The 21,686-nt window shown below is 43.6% G+C and overlaps 1 protein-coding gene across 1 annotated transcript in view; it reads right to left on the bottom strand.

Moving 5' to 3' along the window:
* Nucleotides 1-920: 920 nt before the first annotated feature.
* TPI1 (triosephosphate isomerase 1) overlaps nucleotides 921-21,686 on the bottom strand; it is a 47,360-nt gene continuing 26,594 nt past the window's right edge. The window contains exons 4-7 of the mRNA XM_068100419.2: nucleotides 17,900-18,032; nucleotides 17,512-17,597; nucleotides 15,608-15,695; nucleotides 921-1,359 (exon numbers count right to left, since the gene is read on the bottom strand). Coding sequence (XP_067956520.1) covers nucleotides 1,241-1,359; nucleotides 15,608-15,695; nucleotides 17,512-17,597; nucleotides 17,900-18,032 — 426 coding nt within the window. The 3' untranslated portion in view covers nucleotides 921-1,240. The remainder of the gene's footprint in view (nucleotides 1,360-15,607; nucleotides 15,696-17,511; nucleotides 17,598-17,899; nucleotides 18,033-21,686) is intronic.

Raw genomic sequence — 21,686 nt, 5'->3', positions numbered from 1 at the left:
GAGTTGGATCTTGGAGATGGCATGAAGCTGGAAGGTGTGAAAACATTTTGTTACCTTGGAGACATGCTGAATGGAGAAGGTGGATCAGACTCGGCAATGGTTGCTCGAGTGAGATGTGCATGGAAGAAGTTTCGGGAACTGAGTGGCGTGCTGACGAGGAGGGGAGTGTCATTGAAGCTGAAGGGAAAGGTGTATGCTGCATGTGTGAGAAGTGTTATGATTTATGGGAGCGAGACATGGGTAATGTACGTAGAGCAGCAACGAAGGCTGGAAAGGGTGGAAATGCGAATGGTTCGGTGGATGTGTGGAGTATCGTTGAGCGAGAGGAAGACAAATGATGAATTGCGAAAGATGATGGGAATAGAGCCTGTGATGGATGCTGTGAAGAGAAACAGGTTAAGATGGTTTGGTCATGTTTTGAGGAAGGATGAAAGTGACTGGTTGAAAAGAGTGATGGAAATGAATGTAGAAGTAAGTAGAGGACGGGGAAGACCGAGAAAGACTTGGCTAAAGATGGTCGAAGAAGAAATGCGGGCAAGGGGGTTAACAAGGGGAGATGCAGAAAATAGGGCAAAATGGAAAACATTGTCATGGGGACCGCAAGGCTAACCCCCGCTCTAGCAGGGAAAATGGCTTTTAAAATGCATGTTGTTGTTTGTTGTTGATGTTTTGACCCTGCCCCAGGCAGCAAAAATGGTACTGCTCTTACACCTTCATAAAATCACCAATTGTTATATAGGCCTCAGGTGTTTAGATGTCAGGCATAAAAATGAACTTGTTGACAAGATCTAGAGATGGACTTCCTATTTTTCCTCTTTTTGTGCTGCAACATTCTTACTCTCTCTTTACATAGAGACTCACGTGTGGACCAAACGTTGAGCAGTTTGAGTATGAAAGTTGAAAGAAAATTACAAGTGGCATTTTGTTGGTACACATTTATTTCCTTCACAAAAAGGTGAACAACCACAGGGTAGAGGTTTTCTGACAACACTCCAACCGAGCTTTTGGAGAGCTTCACAAATGGGCAGGGAAGTTGGGAAACAACGGACCTAGCATGTGGTGCTGCATTGCAGCCAGGAACACGTTTAAACACAGATGCACACATGATAACCCGAACAGCATTGCACGTAATTATTGTTCAAGTCGCCATAGACAGTAGTTAAAGCAACGAAGGCGATTGCTTACACTCAGAGGCTGTAAGGTCCCTCCGTAACCCGCGGCCACGCTCCCTTTCATGCATTCATTTGCGGGCATTGATGATGTTCACAAACTCTGGCTTGAGAGAAGCTCCACCGACGAGGAAGCCGTCAACATCTGCCTTTCCTGCAATCTCTTTGCAGTTTCCAGCTGTTACTGAGCCTGGGCAAGAAAGTGAAATGGAAGAAAAAAAAAATAATTATATATATATATGTATAAATTTTAAAAATGTCATGCAGAGCACGATACTTGCAAAATCCACCTCTCCCCCAAAATAAAAAGTTGCCATGGATACATGAAATTGTCCATTTCATGCAGATTAAAATTGGCGATCTTAACCAAAGTTCGGGTAAATCGGATAAAAATGGATGATTTTTCAGATGAAAAGTGGTATTAAAAGTTTGCCCTCGAGTTGACCTTTTGACCTCAAAAATAGTTGGTTTCCCAATTCAGTGATGCACTACGTAATTGCTGTTTAATTTTCAGTTTAATCAGATGGAAATCGATTGTTCAGATAAAAATTGATTTTAGAAGTTTGACCTCGAGTTGACCTTTGACTTTTAGACCTCAAAAATAGTTGGTTTTTCCAATTTAGTGACTCAATATGCAAATGCTGTTCAATTTTCAAGGCAATCGGATGAAAAATGAAAATTTTAGAAATTTGACCTTTCAAGATGACCTTTGGCATTTGACCTCAAAATCAATAGGCTTCTTCCTAATAACCAACTCTACCATTTGGTGAAGTTTTGTGAAGATCAGTTTAAAATTGTGACCTGTAAGCGAATGAGACAGACAGACAGAATAACACACAACAACAACCAATATAATTGAAAAATCTACGATTTTGCAAGTTAAAAAAAAGTGAGATTAGCAGAGGAATGGGGGAAGAGGAAGAGGAGCACATGGTTTTAACAAGATACAAAATTTAGAGCAAAATCCTCTTGCAACAAAATCATGTTTTCAACAAAAGTTTTCCCAAAACCTTCAAGCAAAGTCCCAAACAGATGTGCCGGGGACAAGGACAGTAAAGGTGATACGAGAAAGCATTTCATAATGAGCAGATTGTCACTAGATGGTGACGTCAGTCATCCGAACATATGGTGCTGAAGAAATTCCGAGTGAGATGATGTATAATGCACAAAAATTCAACACGCAGCTATAAACTGTCACCCTGGTGTTTCGATGTGTGTGCCGTCCCTCGGATAGACGTCAAACTGGATGTCCCGTCTGCAGGAATTAGTTGGTGGACGTTAAAGATCCCACGGTGTCTTTCGCGAAGACTAGGTGATCCATCGCTGACACTATGGCCAAATTCTAAATTATCACCTTAACCTTATTCGCACGTCAGGCCTGGCCGAGCTTCATCTGGCAAACCCAACAAGAATGTGGGAAAAAATTGTGGCAAGAAGAAGAGGAAGAAAAAGAGGAAGAATAAGAGGAAGAATAAGAGGAAGAAAAGAAGAAGAAGGACTGACAAAGTGAAGGAATAATTGTGAAAATCATGTCAATAACAACAAAACACTAAATCACATTTCTTTTGACGTCATCCTTTGCCCACAAAATCCCAAATGCAACTCAATTTTAAATCCCTCCCGCATTTGGGTGAAGTGAAAAAGGTCTCGGTATAAAATATCTGACATTGCATGGCCCGGTGTTTACAATGGAATTCGGCATGAAAAGGAATGGATCTCATCACAATGTGTAAAGGGCATCAGTGTAGTACCTACTGGGCCACCTATTTGCTCATTCATACAAGCGCTGTACTGGAGTACTGTATCAAACATATTGCACCATGTACAGAGTTTATACTAATACACTTAGACAAACAAACAATAGCGTACGTGAGGAGGGTGGAGACAGGGGACGATCACCTGCATTCAATTTTACATCCGGAACTTCGGCGAGATTACTAGAACATGGCGGTTGAGAGTCTAGGTGCGGTTAAACAAAGCTTTGGAGCCACAATATTTAATTTCCATTCTGGCCATGCCAACCAGGTAACCGTTTTCACAAGGGTACCTATCAAACATTGCGAAGGCCGATTGTACTCTCAAAACATTTCACCTGTCTTGAGACGTTATTCGTCAAGAACTCCCACACCACCGTACCAAACCGTAGCCCACGTTGTGAGCAAACTCACAAGCACGCCCATAGCGGCAAACAACATCCATTACATCAAACGACACTTGTTAGGATTCTTCATTGTCGGACATGCCATTCAACACAATTGCAGCAGTCGTGTGAGGAAACATTCACCTCCCCAACACTAGACGAAACCGTTAAGGAATATCCCCCGTGAATGCAAACATTGCCCTGGTGTTGGGCTAGCGGCTAGGGTGCCGGCTTAGGATCCAAGGATCCTGGGTTCGAATCCCGGTCGATCGCTGAATTAACGCCAGGGGGGTTGACTCAGCCTGTCATCCTTCCGAGGTCGGCTAATTGAGTACCAGTTCACTGGTAATTCCCTGTTTGTCGTTAAAAGGCGGCAAAAAGGGTTCGCGTCAGGAAGGGCATCCGGCCGTAAAACATTGCTTCAAAAAGGGGACCGAAAAACAACAACAACCACGGTTCCCGAAAAAGGCCAACCCCCGCTTTGCGGGGAAAAATGGCCTCTAAAGGTGGTTTTATAATGCAAACAATTTGAAATGCAAAACAAATCCCCATCTCTCAGGCATTTCCAGCACAAACTACTTTTGCGGTTATCGAAAACGAGGAAAAGGGGGTGAATTTTACTGCACTAATGGTTGAAGCTAATTGGTCACTGTGAAAGAACCCAAAACTTTTTCAAAATTAGAGAATCAAATTGTACATTTGTATTCGAGATAGTGGACAGAGCAGCGACAATGGGTGCAAAAAGGACGCAGAAATGACTTCAGAAAGCCAGTCATCTTTTGAAATCATACAAGTGGTTAACAGGAATCATCGCAGAAGAGATTTATCGGTACCCAACAAAACAAAAGGCTGGAAGCAGAGCAAAAAGGATGCGGAAGAAACTACAGCTGGAACCAATGGCTCAACAAAGCCACACTAGAAAACTGCAGGATGACAAATCCCAAACTTCGAATAAGGTGGATCGGTTACAAAAAGATGTTTGAGAGTGTGCCACACTCGCGGGTAAAAACATGTATGCAAATATACAGGATCAATTCCCAAATAATTAGACTAATTAAAATGCAATGGGGCAATGGAACACCAATTTAATACTGCAACAAGTCAAAGTGGTGAGGGGTTTCTTTTTTAAATCTGAGGAGTGAAGATCTGGCATGGCATCTTCCACGTAGACAGCATTTCCCCTGGCCCTTGACCCACCACGTAACCTCATTAATGAACTAGATGGTATTCTTAGAATACTTACCCTGCGCAGTCAACTTGGTGCGAGTCAACTGTTATGTTTTTGAACGTTTTTTTTCTTTCTTTGATCCAATATGGCTGCCAGACTACGTGAGCGATGAAATCATGAATTTATATTCCCTAATATAATTGTTGCATATATCACATTCAATAAATTTCAAAATGATCAGACTAAGCGTTGTCCTGTCAAATTATGACGTCATAATTACGACACCAATGACGTCATCGTTAACACCACCTATTCCCCAAGCGGAGTTATTTACAATGAGCCAAGTTTAAATTTTTTCCATGGAGCAGTTTTGGAGATATAGAGGTGTAACATTTTTCAGTTTTTCCAAGATGTCGCCTGTACCACGTGACCGATTACATCATAATTATCATTAAAATATATACGACAGGAGGAGACGCTTCTATGGTGAAAATTACGTGTCCATCAGACCAACAGTTGCAGGAAAAAAAATATTCATACTGATCGGATGAAGCGTTATACTTGTCGAATTATGACGTCATAATGAAGGCACCGATGACATCACCAACACATCTTATTCCCCATGGGGAGTAACTTGACAATGAGCCATGTTTCAACTTTTTCCATTGAGCGGTTTGGGAGATATAGAGGTGTAACGATTTTCCAAGATTGCGTCCATACCACGTGACCTATGATGTCATAATTATGAATAAAAAAAAATTATATACGCGGAGGCGCTCCTATGGTAAAATTTCGTGTCAATCGGACCAACGGTTGCCGAGAAAATGAATTTTAAAAATGCAGGCACGTACGGACGTACGCAACCGAATGCCTAACCCTGCCTTTTTTGCTTTGCGAGCGCAGGGTAACAAGGACGGCACACAGTGGAGCGCATACCTCTGCCACATTGAACAGTTTACTTTTTGTATCACACTGATAGGCCGGATCTGGATTCAGACCTCATCCAAAATCTAATCGGCTTGTTCTTGTTCCTTACCCAACTCATCCACAAAGTTTTGTCATAATCCGTCAACAACTTCTTGAAATATCATGGTATATATTGTTTTTGGCCCGATCTCTCAATGGTGAGGATTCAGTTAATAATAAGAATTTTTTTTAAAGTCCTGTCCGGATCCAGATATTCATGGGAATCAAATCGATTAGTCCTTGTCCCACACCAAACCTGTCCACAAAGTTTTGTCTGAATCAGTCTACAACTTTGAGATATCCTGCTCGCAGAGACAGACAGCCAAACAGGGGTGGTGGCGTGGCGTGGGGTAACAAGGACATGGATCATGCCTAACTTCAAATGGAAGAACATCCAAAGGAACAAAGAAAAGAGACACCAACCCGACCGACATGGGACACTTTAAAACTCTTCACACCAAACCAAAAAATATCTGAACAGCTACAGTGAGGAAAACAGCACCACCAGGAAATTAAAGTTGAAAATGTGCCAAGTGCACATTCATAGTGCAGGTAAACCAACAAACGACAAACACAAACAACATGCATTTTAAGGCCATTTTCCCTACTAGAGCGGGGGTTAGCCTTGCGGTCCCCATGACAATCTTCTCCATCTTGCCCTATTTTCTGCATCTCCCCTTGTTAACCCCCTTGCCCGCATTTCTTCTTCCACCATCTTCAGCCAAGTCTTTCTCGGTCTTCCCCGTCCTCTACTTCCTTCTACATTCATTTCCATCACTCTTCTCAACCAGTCACTTTCATCCTTCCTCAACACATGACCAAACCATCTCAACCTGTTTCTCTTCACAGCATCAATCACAGGCTCAATCACAGGCTCTATTCCCATCATCTTTCACATTTCATCATTTGTCTTCCTCTCTCTCAACGATATTCCACACATAAACCGAACCATTCGCATTTCCACCCTTTCCAGCCTTCGTTGCTCGATGCTACTCTACGTTCATTACCCATGTCTCGCTCCATTAAATCATAACACTTCTCACACATGCAGCAAACACCTTTCCCTTCAGCTTCAACGACACTCCCCTCCTCATCAGCACGCCACTCAGTTCCCGAAACTTCTTCCATGCACATCTCACTCCAGCAACCGTTGCCGAGTCTGATCCACCTTCTCCATTCAGCACATCTCCAGGGTAGCAAAATGTTTTCATACCTTCCAGCTTCACGCCATCTGCAAGATCCAACTCAACATTTCCTCCAACTGCAGCTCCCTCTGTGCACACCTTACATTTGAATGTAGCTGCCACACTGGTTAATGACCCTCTCAGACCACTACATTTTTGATGAACCCACTCAGCGCACATTGTACATTGAATGGAGTTCACTCCGACACCCTTCCTGCACACAGCACACTGCCACTTCCCAGTTCTTTCCACCTCACCACATGCTTTACCACGAGCCATCACCTTCGCTTTTCCGATATTCACCTTCAGACCTTTTGTCTCCATACATTCCTTCCACTTGTTCATCTTTTCCTTCAGTCCATCCATACTTTCCGCAATCAACACCAGATCATCTGCATACAACTCCCACGGTAAACCCTCATTTACATTCTGAGCCAGCACCTCCATCACAGCTACAAATAGTAGACTTAGTACCGACCCCCTGATGCACTCCCACCTTCACCTCAAACTCACCACTGTTCCCGTCCTTCGTCCTTACAGCTGTGCGCGCTCTTTTGTACATTGCCATCACTACTCTGATCAACCATTCCTCCACTCCTAACTCCCTCAATGCCCATGTCACTACTTCGCGTGGAACCCTATCGAATGCTTTCTCCAGATCAACAAACCCAAGATACAACTTCTTCCTCTTCTCCATGTACATCTCCTGCAACTGCCTTACAATAAAAAGCACGTCTGTCGTTCCTCTTCCTGGCATAAATCCAAACTGCATTTCGTCGATCTTCACTTTCTTCCTTATCCTCCTCTCCAACACCCTTTCCAATACCTTCATTCTATGCTCCAATAACTTTATCGCTCGATACGAGCCACAGTCCAGAGGGTCACCTTTCCCCTTGTATAGAGGGACGAGGGTACTCAGTTCCCAATCCACTGGAATGTGGCCTTCTTTCACCACCAGATTACAGATCTCTGTCATTCTCTTCACACCCTAACTTCCTGCTGCCTTCAACATATCTCCCACAACTCCTGTCGGCCTTCTGCCTTTTCTACTCTTCATTACTTTTATCGCTTCCTCAACTTCCTTCTCAGTTATCTTCTCTGCCGGTCCAAAAACTGGGTTACTCTCTATGTTGCCATCCCATTCATTCTCTGTATTCAACAGCATTTCCATATATCTCTTCCATCTTCCTTTATTTCCATCTGAGTCCACAAAGATTTGTCCCACTTCATCCTTCAAGCAACTCACCCCCATCACATCACACCTCTCTTTCGCTATCTGCTTTGCAATCCTGAATACCGCTCTCTGACCCTCTTCCGAATCCAAGCGTTCTCCGAACATTTTCCTACATGCCTCCTGCGCCTTTGCTACCTTTCTTTGCAGCCTTCTTGGCTGCCTTATAACTTTCATGCTCTGCTTTTCTGCCCCCGTACCCTTCGCCTTCTGCCACTCCTTGAACTTCTTCCTCTTCTCGTCAATCCTCTTTCCAACTTCATCATCCCACCACCATGTTTCCAAGTGCCTCGTCCTTTTGTCCATCCACATACCTCACCAACGGCTCCCAACAGACTATCTTTCATTGACATCCAACCACTTTCAAGCTCAACCACATCATCCTCTACCCTACTCAGCCTCTCTTTTAATGCCTCCCTTACTGTCACCTCTTTCAACCTCCACACCTTCATTCTCGGTTCGTACTTCACCCGCCAAGCTCTCCTCGCACCTTTCATCCTTATGTCGCAGACAACCAAGTGGAAACAGCCTCCTCCCCGGGATCACCTTTGTGTCCCGGAGGTGCCCCCTATCTCGCCTACACACCATCAGGTAGTCAACGGTTGTCGTCGACCCACCTGATGCGTATGTAACAAGCTTATTATCCTCTTTCTGGAACTGAGTATTACAAATCAACAAATCAGCTCCATCAGCAAACTCCGAAATCCTTTCCCCTTCTCCATTTCTCACACCATATCCGTAACCCCCATGAACTCCCTCAAAACCGTCCATACTCCTTCCCACATGTCCATTCAGGTCTCCTCCCACCACAACAACTTCCTCATCTTTCACGTTTTCCATCAGCTTCTCTATCGCACACCAGAACTTGTCCTTCTCTTCATCGCTCTGACCAACCTGCGGAGCATATCCCGAGATGACGTTCACCAAGAGCTTTCCAATCATCATTTTCACCATCATCAACCTATCACTCACTCTAGTCACACTCACCACACTGTCTACAAACTCCTCAGAAAACAGGACACCAATGTCATGCATGCCCTCCGGGCACCCTTGCCACACAAACTTGTATTTCTGTCCCTGCCTACCCTTCACCATTCTCACACCACATCCCTTCCATCTCATCTCTTGCACACAACATATGTCCACTCTTCTTCTGACCAATACTGCCACCACTTCTCCTGATTTCCCTGTCATTGTCCCTACATTCCATGTCCCAAACCTCAGAAACCGATATCCACTTCGGGCATCAGACGTTTCGTCGTCATAAATGGAGTGATTTCCACCCTTGCTTCGATCGGGTTCCCCACCTTGAGTTTTGACAAGGGAGTGGGGTCCCCCACGGGGTACTTCGGGCTGTACCCTGCCCATATGTCGTTGTAATTGTCATGGTTCTCTTTTTGAGGCAATGTTTTTCTGGCCGGATGCCCTTCCTGACGCCAATCCTTTTTAGTCGCCTCTTACGACACGCAGGGATACGGTGTACCTATTCTAAACCGGGGTACACACCAGTCAGATTCAATCAATTGATTCAATTGATTGATTCAATTAAATCAATCGATCAATCAATAATTTCAAATTCAAGGTCAATCTCACAGAAGTCAGTATACATCGCAAATTGTAATTTCTCTTTGGAGAGAGAGAGGAGCTCCGCCCGTAATGGATCCGACTCAGTACAAGTGAGCGGACAGACAAACACACACACAAACCGGAGTGATCAACATACTTGTCAAAAAAATTTTTTTGCCAAGTAACAAACGGACTCAAATGCAATACCCTCTCCTCATGTGAGGGTAATAACAGTGACGAAAAACAATTGACAGTTTTGAAATGTGGTGCTTGAGACAAATATTAAATAGTCCATGGATTGCAAGAAGAAACAAATAGGTGCTTTAAATTAGATGAGCATGTACATTAGAAGTGCTGATAGAAGGTAAACATTAGAAGGTAAACCAACAAACAAGAACAAAAATATCGACCCAGGAACAATGACATAAAAGCTCAAAAACGAAGCATCATACAAATACCTCAGATAAGAGGCCCACCAAACCAGTCACAAAAAAATACACAAAACAGTTACGAAGGAATACCGAGATGCAGAACTCGGCTAAACCTGGAAATGTTCCTCTCCATAAGAAAAATAAACAAATCAAAGCGATAAACCAGCTCGCAGGACAGTACAAAATGTTCCAATAGCTGGAAAACAGGAAACAGGCCACAGGTATAAATCAACATGTCAGACACAAAAATAAGGAAACTCACCATCCACAAAATGTTTTACAAGGAAAAAAACAAACAATCAGTGCATCCCAAAAATATACCTGCCAAGACAGTGGTCTATTAGAGTCCAACAAGTGCACAGAGCAACTGTACGATTGGCCAATTTTGTAAAAACCTCAACAGGCTATCAAATCAAATTTGTGCAAAAACAATTTAAAAATGAACCAAGACAGAAAAAAACAAGCCATGTCCGAGCACTGTTCACATGGAACCCTTCTCGCCTTGGTTTTAAAAATCTCTCACTTAAATATTTGCCAAGTACAACCACCAAGATCCACACCTGCACTGAATGCTTCAAGAGCAGCGCAGCGACTCTCCTACTTATCGTGGGATAGCGCACGGACGAGGAACGGTGACGCACAAAGGGTACATTTCCAGCAACCGCGGATGTGGACTGCCATCCATTTTCAGGGCCAGTTGATTCAGTTTTTGCATCAGGATTTTCTAATCCCATCTGCATCTTTCTTATCCATCCTCTCACCACTGGGACACTGAATCCTGTGGGGAGGTAGTTGCATCAAGAAGCTTGCTTTCACAGCGTGGAAAGCTTACTCGACTGAGGATAGCTTTTTTTGTTCATTCCATAATGCTGACAAGTGCGTGCCCCATCACGAGGTAGGCCAGAAAACATCCTCCCACAAATCTCAAGGTGAAACTCTCCAACCAGTCCCTTTCCTCAAAGTCAAAGTTATGCCTTGTTAAGTCAATCTCTGGTGCATGCTCCCCATGCTCCCCTTCCTCCCTTCCCTCTCTTCCCTCTCTTAAAATGGCATCTCACCAGACTTCGCTTGTGAGAAGGCCGAATGCCTCTATGCTATGTTTGTGCCCAAATATTGTGTACCCAACACTCACTCTTGGTACCCATCCTTCCCTGTTATACCCAACTGCACCTGAACTCTGTGTCTTTTGCACCTGAGAAGGTGGAGAAAGTTCTTTCAACACTAGACTCTGACTCTACATCAGCTCATGTGTCCTAAAAACCTGCTCTGCTGCTCTTGCACATCCTCTCTCTGCCCTTTTCACCCTATCATTTGCATAGGTCATCTTCTATCTGCTTGGAAATCCACCATCAATGCACTACATGAAAAGGTGCAAAATCTGATCATTTTAACTACACAACTATCAGTTTACTTCCAATCATCAGGAAGGTCATGGAATCCATCATCACAGTTGATATGAAATCCTTCCTTTTCTTCAACAACCTAATCTCAGATCACCAATTTGGTTTCAGACCAGGTCGCTCCACCTTGGACATGCTGCTTCTACTCACCCAACAATGGATGGAGGCCCTCAATGTCAGACACAAGATTAGGGCCGTCTCTTTCAATATATGTCTGGTTCTTTTGATAGTCTGGCATCTTGCCTTCTCCAAACTCTACCTATAGCATCCCAAAGCCAACTCCACAGGTCATCATCGCTTCCTGACCTCTCTCGTAGCCACTGTGTGGCTCAACAGAATCCTTTTATCAAATCTGCCTGTTGATGCTAGAGTGCCCCAAAGCAGTGTTCTAGGCCCAGTCCTATTACTGATCTTCATAAATGACCTCTCTGACTCTGGAAAATCCCCTTTCTCTAGTTGCTGATGACTCCACCCTGTGCCGTAACACCCCACATTCTTCAGTCACGTAAGCAGCTGCCTCTTCCCTCCCTTCAGACCTTTAAAAAAATATCACAAGCTGGTCAAACACTTGGAATGTCTATCAATCGACAAATCTCGCACCACTTGTCCCCCCATCCATTCCATCCCTCAACTCAAACGGCAGTACTGCAGACTCTGCTCGTGATAAGACAGAATGTCTAAACTCCGTGTTTGCCTCCACATCTTGTGTGTACCCGACCCATCCTGTTCTGTCTCCATCTTACAGCGATGTAACAAGTATCTACTTGAATGTATCCTCACCCGAGGAAAATAAATAACTAAATAAATCGAAACTCTGTCTCCAAGGCTTTTGTCCATAGCTCAATGTAGTGCTCTTAGCTATGGCCTGGTATTCTAGCATCACATCTGTCTCTTAAATTCTGTAGAATCTAAAGCTCTCAACATTATAATCTCCCATGACGAGGCTAAAGCACATGTTCCTCTTGCATCACAGGTTGGTCACTGGTCTCTGTTTACTACCATCTATTCTGTGACATTGCCCCTCTGCCCTCAGTCGTACGACCCTCCCCATGTAATCCAGAATGTTTGCATGCATCGTTCTCATAACCCCCCTCCTGGTTAAACTTTCAAACTTCAGGCTGATTGCAAAACTCAGCTCTTATTCTTTGCTTCTTCCATCTATAGAAGAAACTTCCAGATGCTCTTCTGGCTCACTCTAGCAGAGCACCATCATGTTATCATTCTCAAGTTTGACCGATGATCTTTATTACCCCCATTAATCTTACTTGCAAGTTTGGTGTTTCTTCCCCTACCTCTCCTCTTTTCCTGTTTGTTCAACCTTGTTGTCCCACTCTACCTTGCTCTTGTAAAGAAGAAGAAAAAAAAAAAAAAAACATTCACAAGGAAATACCAAGAATCTCCATATCTGCGAAAAGATGAAATGCCTCTTTCTATATTGACAATTATTTTGCAAATCATGTTTGTTGAACTGTTTAGACTTAGCGCGAATCATCATAACATGCACTATTTGGCCTGATGAAAGATCATTTGCCTGGCGAAGTTTTAAGGCAGCGTCGTCAATATCGTAGCTTGGGAAGGAAATAGAAAGGAAAGGGTGCTTGTGGTCCTTGGCACGTTTATGTGACTCGGGTTTGCACACAGTATGCGAATGGACTCAGTCAGCCCTTTGCTCAAACCAAACAATGCCTGCAGTGTAGGCGAGGACGTTTCCCTGCCAAGGGGAGGCAAACTCTCATCTTGGGTTGCTTCTGACACAAGATTATTGCTGTCAGCAGGGATGTACAACTTCTGCTTTTGAACATATGCCTGGAAGTCAATCTTAACGCAACTGGCAGTTGGCACACAGAGAGTGCTAAGTTTTTCAGGGTGTCTATGCAGAAATTAGGTAATACAGCAAGTACTAGGCAAAGAAAAATTGGTAGTACGAGGCAAGGCGTCACGGCCTCAACCCCCACTCTAACCTCCTCCAAGCAACATTATTGAAAAACATGTATTGTAAAGTACTGGTACTCATCTTTTGTGGTGTGGATCTGTCAAGTCATTTCGGCAAAAGTTACATCCGAGTAAATAAGTGTCAAATGTTTATTGTTTTGCGAACGTAAATATTTATTGTTGTACCCGTGGAAGCGTAGACAGTAATCGTGCTTGATGCAAAAAAGTTGTAAAAAAAAAAAAAACCACCTTTAAAATAAAAACCACAAATTATCATTTCCATGAGCAACAATTACCTTTTAGTATTTTTACCTCGGCACCCAAGGTGGACGGATGTTACGTTTTCACCCCTGTCGATCTGTGAGCAGGATATCTCAAAAAGGTACAGACAGATTTGGATGAAACTTGGTGGTCAGGTTGGGCGTGTGACAAGGAAGAATTGGTTAGACCTTGGAGAAGATCCGAATCGGATATATTTAAGTAATTCTTCACCATCGATTGGTCGAGCCAAAAACAATATATAGCACGATATGTCAAAAAGTAATGGATGGAGAATGGCAAAACTAGGTGGACGAGTTGGGTAGGTGACAAAAACAAGCTAATCAGATTTTGCTTCAGGCCCGCATCCAGATCCAGCTAATCAGTGGGATACAAAACGTAAACTATTTAGCCTGGCGGTGGTATGCGCTCTACTGAGTGCCGTTGTAGTTGCTGCTGGTTTCCCCCCCCATTGACCTCAATTATCCCTGCTCAAAGACAGAAGTAAAGAAGAAAAAGAAGAAAAAAAGAAGTTTCCCTTGCATCGTTTGAATTGTAAAAGGATAATGCCCCTTAAAAGGCAATTATATTTGAGCAAAACAATGTACTTGAAGTCCACGTGGATGCTTGATACGTGAAATAGAAATGTGGGATTATCCAGGCCGACCGCACAAATCAACTCGTATTCCTTGCATGTGGAACCACCTTCCAGAGGCGGTGTCATCCCACTTCCTCCCCTCTTACCCCCAGGGCATCAAACACATTGTGTACCACCATCTCTTGTCACCCTCTTCCTTACAATATTTTTATACCTCCATTTACCCTGCCTACGCTATCCCTCTCACTTGCCGTTTCCTCCTCTCCTTTTCCTTCCTCCCGTCACCTTGCTCTTCCAATGAGTCTCAATCTTGCAAAGAGAAAAATAAGTAAATAGAAGGGGAATTTCTGCCCAATTGGTGCATGGAGAAATGACGAATCTATCTGGTGTGGATCTGTTTCGAGAATCACAACTACCACCAACCACCACCACAAAATTAGACACAACATACCATGTGAAAGTAGCAGGTGGGTTAACATGAGATTCACATTTATATTTAAAAGGGAGAAAGCAAGGAGAAAAAGAAAATACATTAAAAAGTAGGAAATTGAAATTCTTGGAATTGTCAAAATATAGTTCTTTTTCACCACAAAACCATGAGAAGCGGACAGCAGTAGCACCACACACGCCAAACACGACCAGATGTGCACACCAAAGCCAACGCACAATGAAACGCAGGGGAGCCAAACATTGCCTACAATCCGTGGGAGTGCAAGATCCAAAGTAAAAAAATATAAAAAATTAAGTACTTCACATCCTTCACAAACAAACACACCTTGGCTAGATCTATCTCGATTTGGGAATTTTCAAGTGCTTTCCACGTTTCTCAACCAGCTCAAGCTTCACCGTCAAAATAAGGTTTAGTTGTCAATGATGTCTGGGTGAAACATGTTTGTTTTGCAGACAAGGACAGTAACACCTTGCTATCATTTTCAACACCAAAGATCCCAGTCTCTTCCCAAATGTCACCTTCCACAAGGAAAGCCCAACTTCCACAGGGGCAGCCACTTGGTTCTCGCAGAAAGCGTTCACAGCTTGTCCCGGAGTGTCATCACACATAATTAAACAAAGGTAATCACATTCCCAGCTCTCTGTTCCAGACATTTCCTGCAATTTGAGCATCTAATCGCTCTTTTTAAGTTGCCCCATCAAAGCCGTCCCCCACATGGTTAGCAGCATGAAAGCCAAAGGGAATAATATTGTCCGCTTATTTGGTGGGAATATCAAATGGCGTGAATGTGTGCCATGCATACCAACTCCTACGACTACATAAGCATGAACCCATCGATCCATGATGTAGATACGATCGGTTCTACTCGCGGCTCTGGAGGCAGCAGAGGGATTACGCCCTCTTAGAACGGAATGCTTTGTGGTGCGAATGAGGTTTGGTCCACCAAACGAGCATGTCCAAGCGGTGCAGACGCAAACTTCCCGAATCCGTGCCCCCGCTATATCCAATTGCACCACCTTAGAGCTCCCTTTAAGATCAATTTTCCCGAAGTGCCTGGATGTGTCAATAGACATGGTGAGCAAGCGTGGTGTGAGGAAGCGGATCACCACTTGCCTCCATAGATGATCCTGGTGTTACTTGCAACGTCCGCGGAGATGTGTTTTTTCATCCAGGAACGTAGCTTCTCGTGGATTTCTTGAGCCTGCGCACAACAAAAAGAATAGCCATGCAAGCACGTCATACGAGTAGAGAGCCAAATCAAAGCATAATGCACACGAGGGTCGCCCTTGTAGGATGACAAAGGTATCTGTCGGAAGCAAGTCAAACAAGGCCGAGTTCATCGCAATTTATCAGTGCTTCGATTGGTCGAAGACATTGTCTTGTCAATTCAAACAAGACAAATTCAAGCAAATAGACAAACCAGCAAAATATTGGGGAAAACGCATCATGGAAAATGCATCACCGAATGCAAATTATTACCACTACCACCAAAGGTGGAAGGTGGTTACGTTTTCACACATTTGTTTCTCTGTCTGAACCGGATATCTCAAAGTTGTAGACCGATGCAGACAGGTGTGTGACAAGGAAGAAATTGTTAGATTTTGGTGAAGATCTGGATACGAGAATATTTAAGCGATTCTTCACCATTGAAAGGGGGAAAAAACGATATACAGTACGATATCTCAAAATGTTATGGACGAATTTGGACAAAACTTGGTGGACAGGTTAGGTGTGCAACAAGGAAGAATCGATTCGATTTTGGTGAAGATTCAAATATGGATCCAGATATAAGATTTTTTTAAATTTCTAAGTGATTCTTGATCATTGAGTGATACGGCCAAAAACGATATATAGCACAATGGTATATTTCAAAAAGTTGTGGACGGATTATGACAAAACTAGGTGGATGAGTTGGGTAGGCACCAAGAACAAGCCGATTAGATTTTGGTTAAGGTCCGAATCCAGATCCGGCCTATCAGTGGGATACAAAACGTAAACTGTTCAGCCTGGTGGAGGTATGCACTAACCATTACACCGCCTTGTTCATATGCAGCCCAAGGCTGCGGGGTAGTATCATTGGCTGAGGGTGCGGCTGTGCTGCTGATATAATGCCCTTGGTTGGTTCGGGCAGGAATTTGGAATTTGTTGAGGTTGACGGCAATAGCACGCCTACTCTTCACGAAGGACACAGTGGGACCTTTCTGACACATTTGCTTGAAATTAAATGAAAGTTTTTATTTATCGAATTTGTTGTGCAATTGCATCATGACCATCTTCATGCATATCAAAAACAGAGAGAGGGATCAGCTCCTTCAATCCAAAGACCCCATGTACTGCAATTGCCATGGTAAACCAATATCAGTGAAAACGCAACTTAACAGGAACAAACAAGAATGACCGCACTGTGTGGTCACACAACCCGAGGCAAAATCCGATAACGGGTCGATTGGGAAAAACACATTTAATGCACTATTAAAAGATTAACTTGACACCTCATCCATGACAGCCTCCACCACGGTTACATCAGAAGAGAACGAGCTGATTCATCACACGGTCACGGATAGTTTAACCACAATATGGGGCCATTCTAAATTACATAACACTATTTTTTAGGTAGGCACCTACCATCGACGCTGACAAACTCGATTAAACCTTACTAATAATTTTTATTTGACATACGATTACATTTTTGGGGGTTCCTCATCATGAGTAACACTCGACCCAAACAAAGCCAATGGAAATCTGTCGCAACAATCCCGGGCAGCGTATAATCAGCAGAGACCTACAGGCATGATATCTTACTCCCACCAAAAAAAAAAAAATCAAGATGGCGGTCATATTATTTTGTCTTGGTACCAGGGTAGGTGAAGGCAGCTGTCCAGACCAATGGGTGCACATTTCAAAAATCGACCCACAACGAGAACCACAACAACAACAACAACAACAACAACAACCACGTGGAGCTCTCATAGATCTGTGACATGTCGCAGGTAAAAACAAACAAAAGAAAAACTCACCTGCTCTGGAGTTGCCGTTTTTCCCGTTCCGATTGCCCAGACAGGTTCATAAGCAATGACTACTTTGCTCCAGTCCTTTACATTATCTGCACATCACACAGCAGAACAGGAAATACTCCAAAAAAAATAAATTAATTAAAGCTCCCAAAGCATGTATTAGTAAAAGGATGCCCCATCATTATGCAAAATAGACTCAAACCCTAAACGCCGATTCATTTGGAGCAATAAAGAATCACAATGACAAGCAATACCGTGAAATTTCCAGAATTAAAGACTATACAACATTTGAAGAATCTCCCAACTACGAGCACGTATATACTGAGCATCAAATGCATGCGGACACTTGAGCTGCCTGGAGACAAAAAAATGGTTCGTCTACGCCACGCACCTGCAATAGCTTTGGTCTGCTCAAACACTACCTTCTCGGTCACCCCCTTTTCGCGCTCATCGAGCGTCTCCCCAACGCAGCCGATTACTTCGAGGCCTTCGCTTAGGGCATGAGCAACCTTCTGTCCAATGAGCTGTTGGACAACATCACACAAGGAATCAAGATTGATGGTAGAGATGAAAGGAACATGTTAAATGCAAAAGAGAAATTTTTTTTATAACCAATCAATATAGCACAATGGTATAAAAATAGGATTTTTTTTCCCCCATACGAATCCAAACATCTGCTTGTGCACGTCTAACAGAACAATGGCGCCCTCTAATGGCTCGAGTACAAGAGTACACAACAAGTTTGCAACAACGTTCCATGCAACTCCCCCTCTCACCAAATGAGACAACAGTTCCCAAGAAAATTTAAAATTTGGCATATGGAAAAATTACCATAGCTCAAAGTATATGGTAGACTCAAACCGGATGGCTCGGATCCGTATTTGAAAAACCTACGCAACACGTGTAGACTGATCGACATCGATTTGTGCAAATCTCCAATCAGAAAAAGTCCGTTTTACTTGTGGGTGTCCTGGACCTCGTCCGGCTGAGCGTTAGTGCCACCCACCATCACAATTACATGCATGGGGAAACACCCGAACGGTAACGGCAACGATGGCAACAAAATAATAAGACTCCAAACAAACAGAAGAGGCTCAGCCAGGAAGGATGACGTCCCAAATTGCCTCATACTGAGGGAATGGAAGGTATGGCAGCTCGACCTCCAAGAACAGCACTTGTGTAAAGGGGAGTCGGTCAGAGGAAACAGGCACTGCCGTTACCGCACAGTGTCTGCCGAGAGTAATGGTGTTTGCTCAAGCAGATGCTGCCCACTTTTGCCGAGTGACAGGAACGGTGCACACCCTCCCCTCTCTCTCCCCACCTCCCTACACACCATGATATTCTCTTATCGACTGGTTGGCGCATTTACTTTACATTACCCATTTCTCCACTCTCACAGATGCTCCCCCACATTCCAAATTTACTGCGTTAGCTTTTCTCGTCTGATCATATCCTCTCGCTACACACACCGGTCCCTACTTATTATGTTGCCCGCCTGCTCATTGCTTGCCCAATTATCTGGCAATACCATGAAGGTGAAACTAGTAGTAGTAGTAGTAATTGCAAGCCAGTCCCCTCTGCTCCATTGTTGATGTGATGCCCTCAACCCTCCATCATCAGCTTTTACACGAGCCACAAACTCCGTAACCGAAAATAAAATAAGAGGTCATGAACATACCCCGAAAATGACACTGACGAGGTGCCGGTAAATATTTATCCTCAGCCAAGCAAACATTCCCAAGGGTTAAACAGTTAAACAACACCGTAGGGAACGCACGCAAGTTTTCCTCGTTTATTCAATCTGTCAAACTTTTTTTTTCTTTTTTAAATTTTTTTTTAAATTTTTAATTTTTTTTTTTACTTTTTTTTATTAATTTTTTTTAATTTTAATTTTTTTTTTTTTTCTCAATCTGTCAAACCTCCATAATTGGAGGTAACCTTGGAATCCTGCGTCACTTTCTGGAGAAAAGGGACAAATTCAAAAGATTCATCTCCACCGTACTGTATAAACAAACAGCGAGATAAGCGTCCCAGAGGCAGGATGTGCTTCGGGTTATACGAGTACTGTTACATATGAGACAGTTCCTATATTTCACAAAGTTTGAAATACCAGATGAGAACCTGTGAATTACAGGCAACACTTCCCTGCTGAAAGTGCAATATAATCTTCCCTGCAATGTCTGCAGGTAAGAACGTCACAAGACCCATGGTTTGAAAATGTGAAATAGTAATATTCATCAAAGCAATAAGCAATGACATATATGTTGTACATCACTTCCTTGCAGGACAATTATTTATTTTTTTCCCCTCAAATACTGTTTGTGAATGAATGAAAGATTCCCACAGGTCATGGTGAAAGCCCCCATTGGTCCAAAGGTCATGGGAAAAACATTGCCTCAAACAGGGAACCACGATTGCCATGGGGCCTGCAAGGCTAACCCCCGCTCTAGCGGGGAAAAAATGGCCTTAAAACGATCATTCATTCATTCATTCATTCATTCATGGTGAAAGCCTCCGCCGAGGCAGTCGTTTTATCATGTCCACTTTGCAGGTCACCTTGAAAAATCCGGCTCCCTAGACGAGGCAAGTGGCGAATTCTACAAAAGTTCATCTTGTGTTGTACAGACAGCATCTGGCCTTTCATGGAGATACATCTTGCTGAGGTTTAAAAATTGGCCAATGGTGGGACAAATAGGAAGGAGGAGTTCCAACTGCACCCTCTGCTCTTTCCGTGCTTCTCCTCCCCCACCCCTCCAAGGTTTCTGCAGGGCACACACTGTCCACCATCAACCACCTTCCGGTGAAACTACCCAAATCAAGGATCACTGCTCACCTCCACTCATTTGTTCCTCTTTTTCTCCAGCCTGCGGAACCAGCTTCCACATTCTCTTCAATCACATTCTTCCCTCCAGGTATTCGAGACAGCTGTTCACCACCATCTCCGATCATCCCTAATCCAAAACCATGATATTCTATACACTGATCACGAGCCACCACCCCACCCCCACCCCACGCCCTCCTTCCAAATTTTCAGATTTCCCTTCTGTATCCATCTTATCCACCCCATGCATCCTTTCCTGTCCCTCATTCCTTCCCACACCAATTGTTTGTCCAAGTCTGCCTCCATCTTGTCCTTCAACTCTGCTGCTGGTGTTCCCTCTCTCCCCCAACCCCCGGCTGTTCCTTTTGCCCTGTTCGGTTCACTATTCTAGCGATTCCACAAGATTTTACTCTGTATAAAATAAGAAAATATAAAAACCTGGAAATTATTTAATTAGCAAATCGAATTTTGCCGTTTGCAATTTTTATTTTGTCAGGGACAAAAACATCTGGCGATTGTCAACATTCACAAGAGTTAAAGGATGGACAAATCACGCAGGAGATCATGTGGCAATTTAATCTGAGAATCTATCACCATGAGGTTTTTCGCAGCCCAGGGGAGCATCATCGTCGGTGGACCATCAATTCGGTGCCCCGTCCCTCAGATGGACGCTAAATGGGCGTGCCGTCTGCCAGCATTTCTTGGTGGACGTGAAAGATCCCATCGTGTCCTTCATGAAGAGCAAGCGAGCTATCGCGGACACCATAGCCAAATTCCAAATTCCTGCTCTAAACAGCAGAGGGCATTGGATCAGTGGCACAGCCGCACCCTCAGCCAATGATGCTACCCCGCAGCCTTGCGCCGCATACGAACTAACGAACTCGGTGCTGATGAAAGCAAAGTAGTAAGAAACAAGTGTACACTGATGACGCTCGCATAGGTGAGCTGGCCGCTAAAAATCGACAGATCATTCGCACAAATGAAAAGCGATAGATCGCCCAATAGGATGTGGCAGAAAGCAAACAGTCCGATACAAACAAGCTGGAGAGCTTTGCTTGTGGGCTCCCACACACACAGTGGTCAAAACACAAGATGCCATTTCTCAAGAGTCAGAGACTCCAAAGTGCCTTTGCATCTTGGAAAAATGAAATTGGTTACTTCTGCTGCACTTAGAATTACTCATGGCCTTTTCTAACACCAAAGGAAGGAGAAGTTGAACATGGAGATATTTTAAGTGTGGATGAGAAGAAATTTCCATCTTGCTTAGGATTCTCCAATAGGACGAATGTTTAAAAGTTAAATTATGGGGTACTTAAACTCTAAAGCCATATTCTGACACTCATTGCAAAAACATACA

This window comes from Myxine glutinosa, chromosome 6 (assembly GCF_964187855.1).
Source record: "Myxine glutinosa chromosome 6, kmMyxGlut1.1, whole genome shotgun sequence".
In the NCBI taxonomy this organism is placed as follows: Eukaryota; Metazoa; Chordata; class Myxini; order Myxiniformes; family Myxinidae; genus Myxine; species Myxine glutinosa.
The sequence above is the reverse complement of the archived record's forward strand: the minus strand, read 5'-3'. Positions and strand labels throughout refer to the sequence as shown.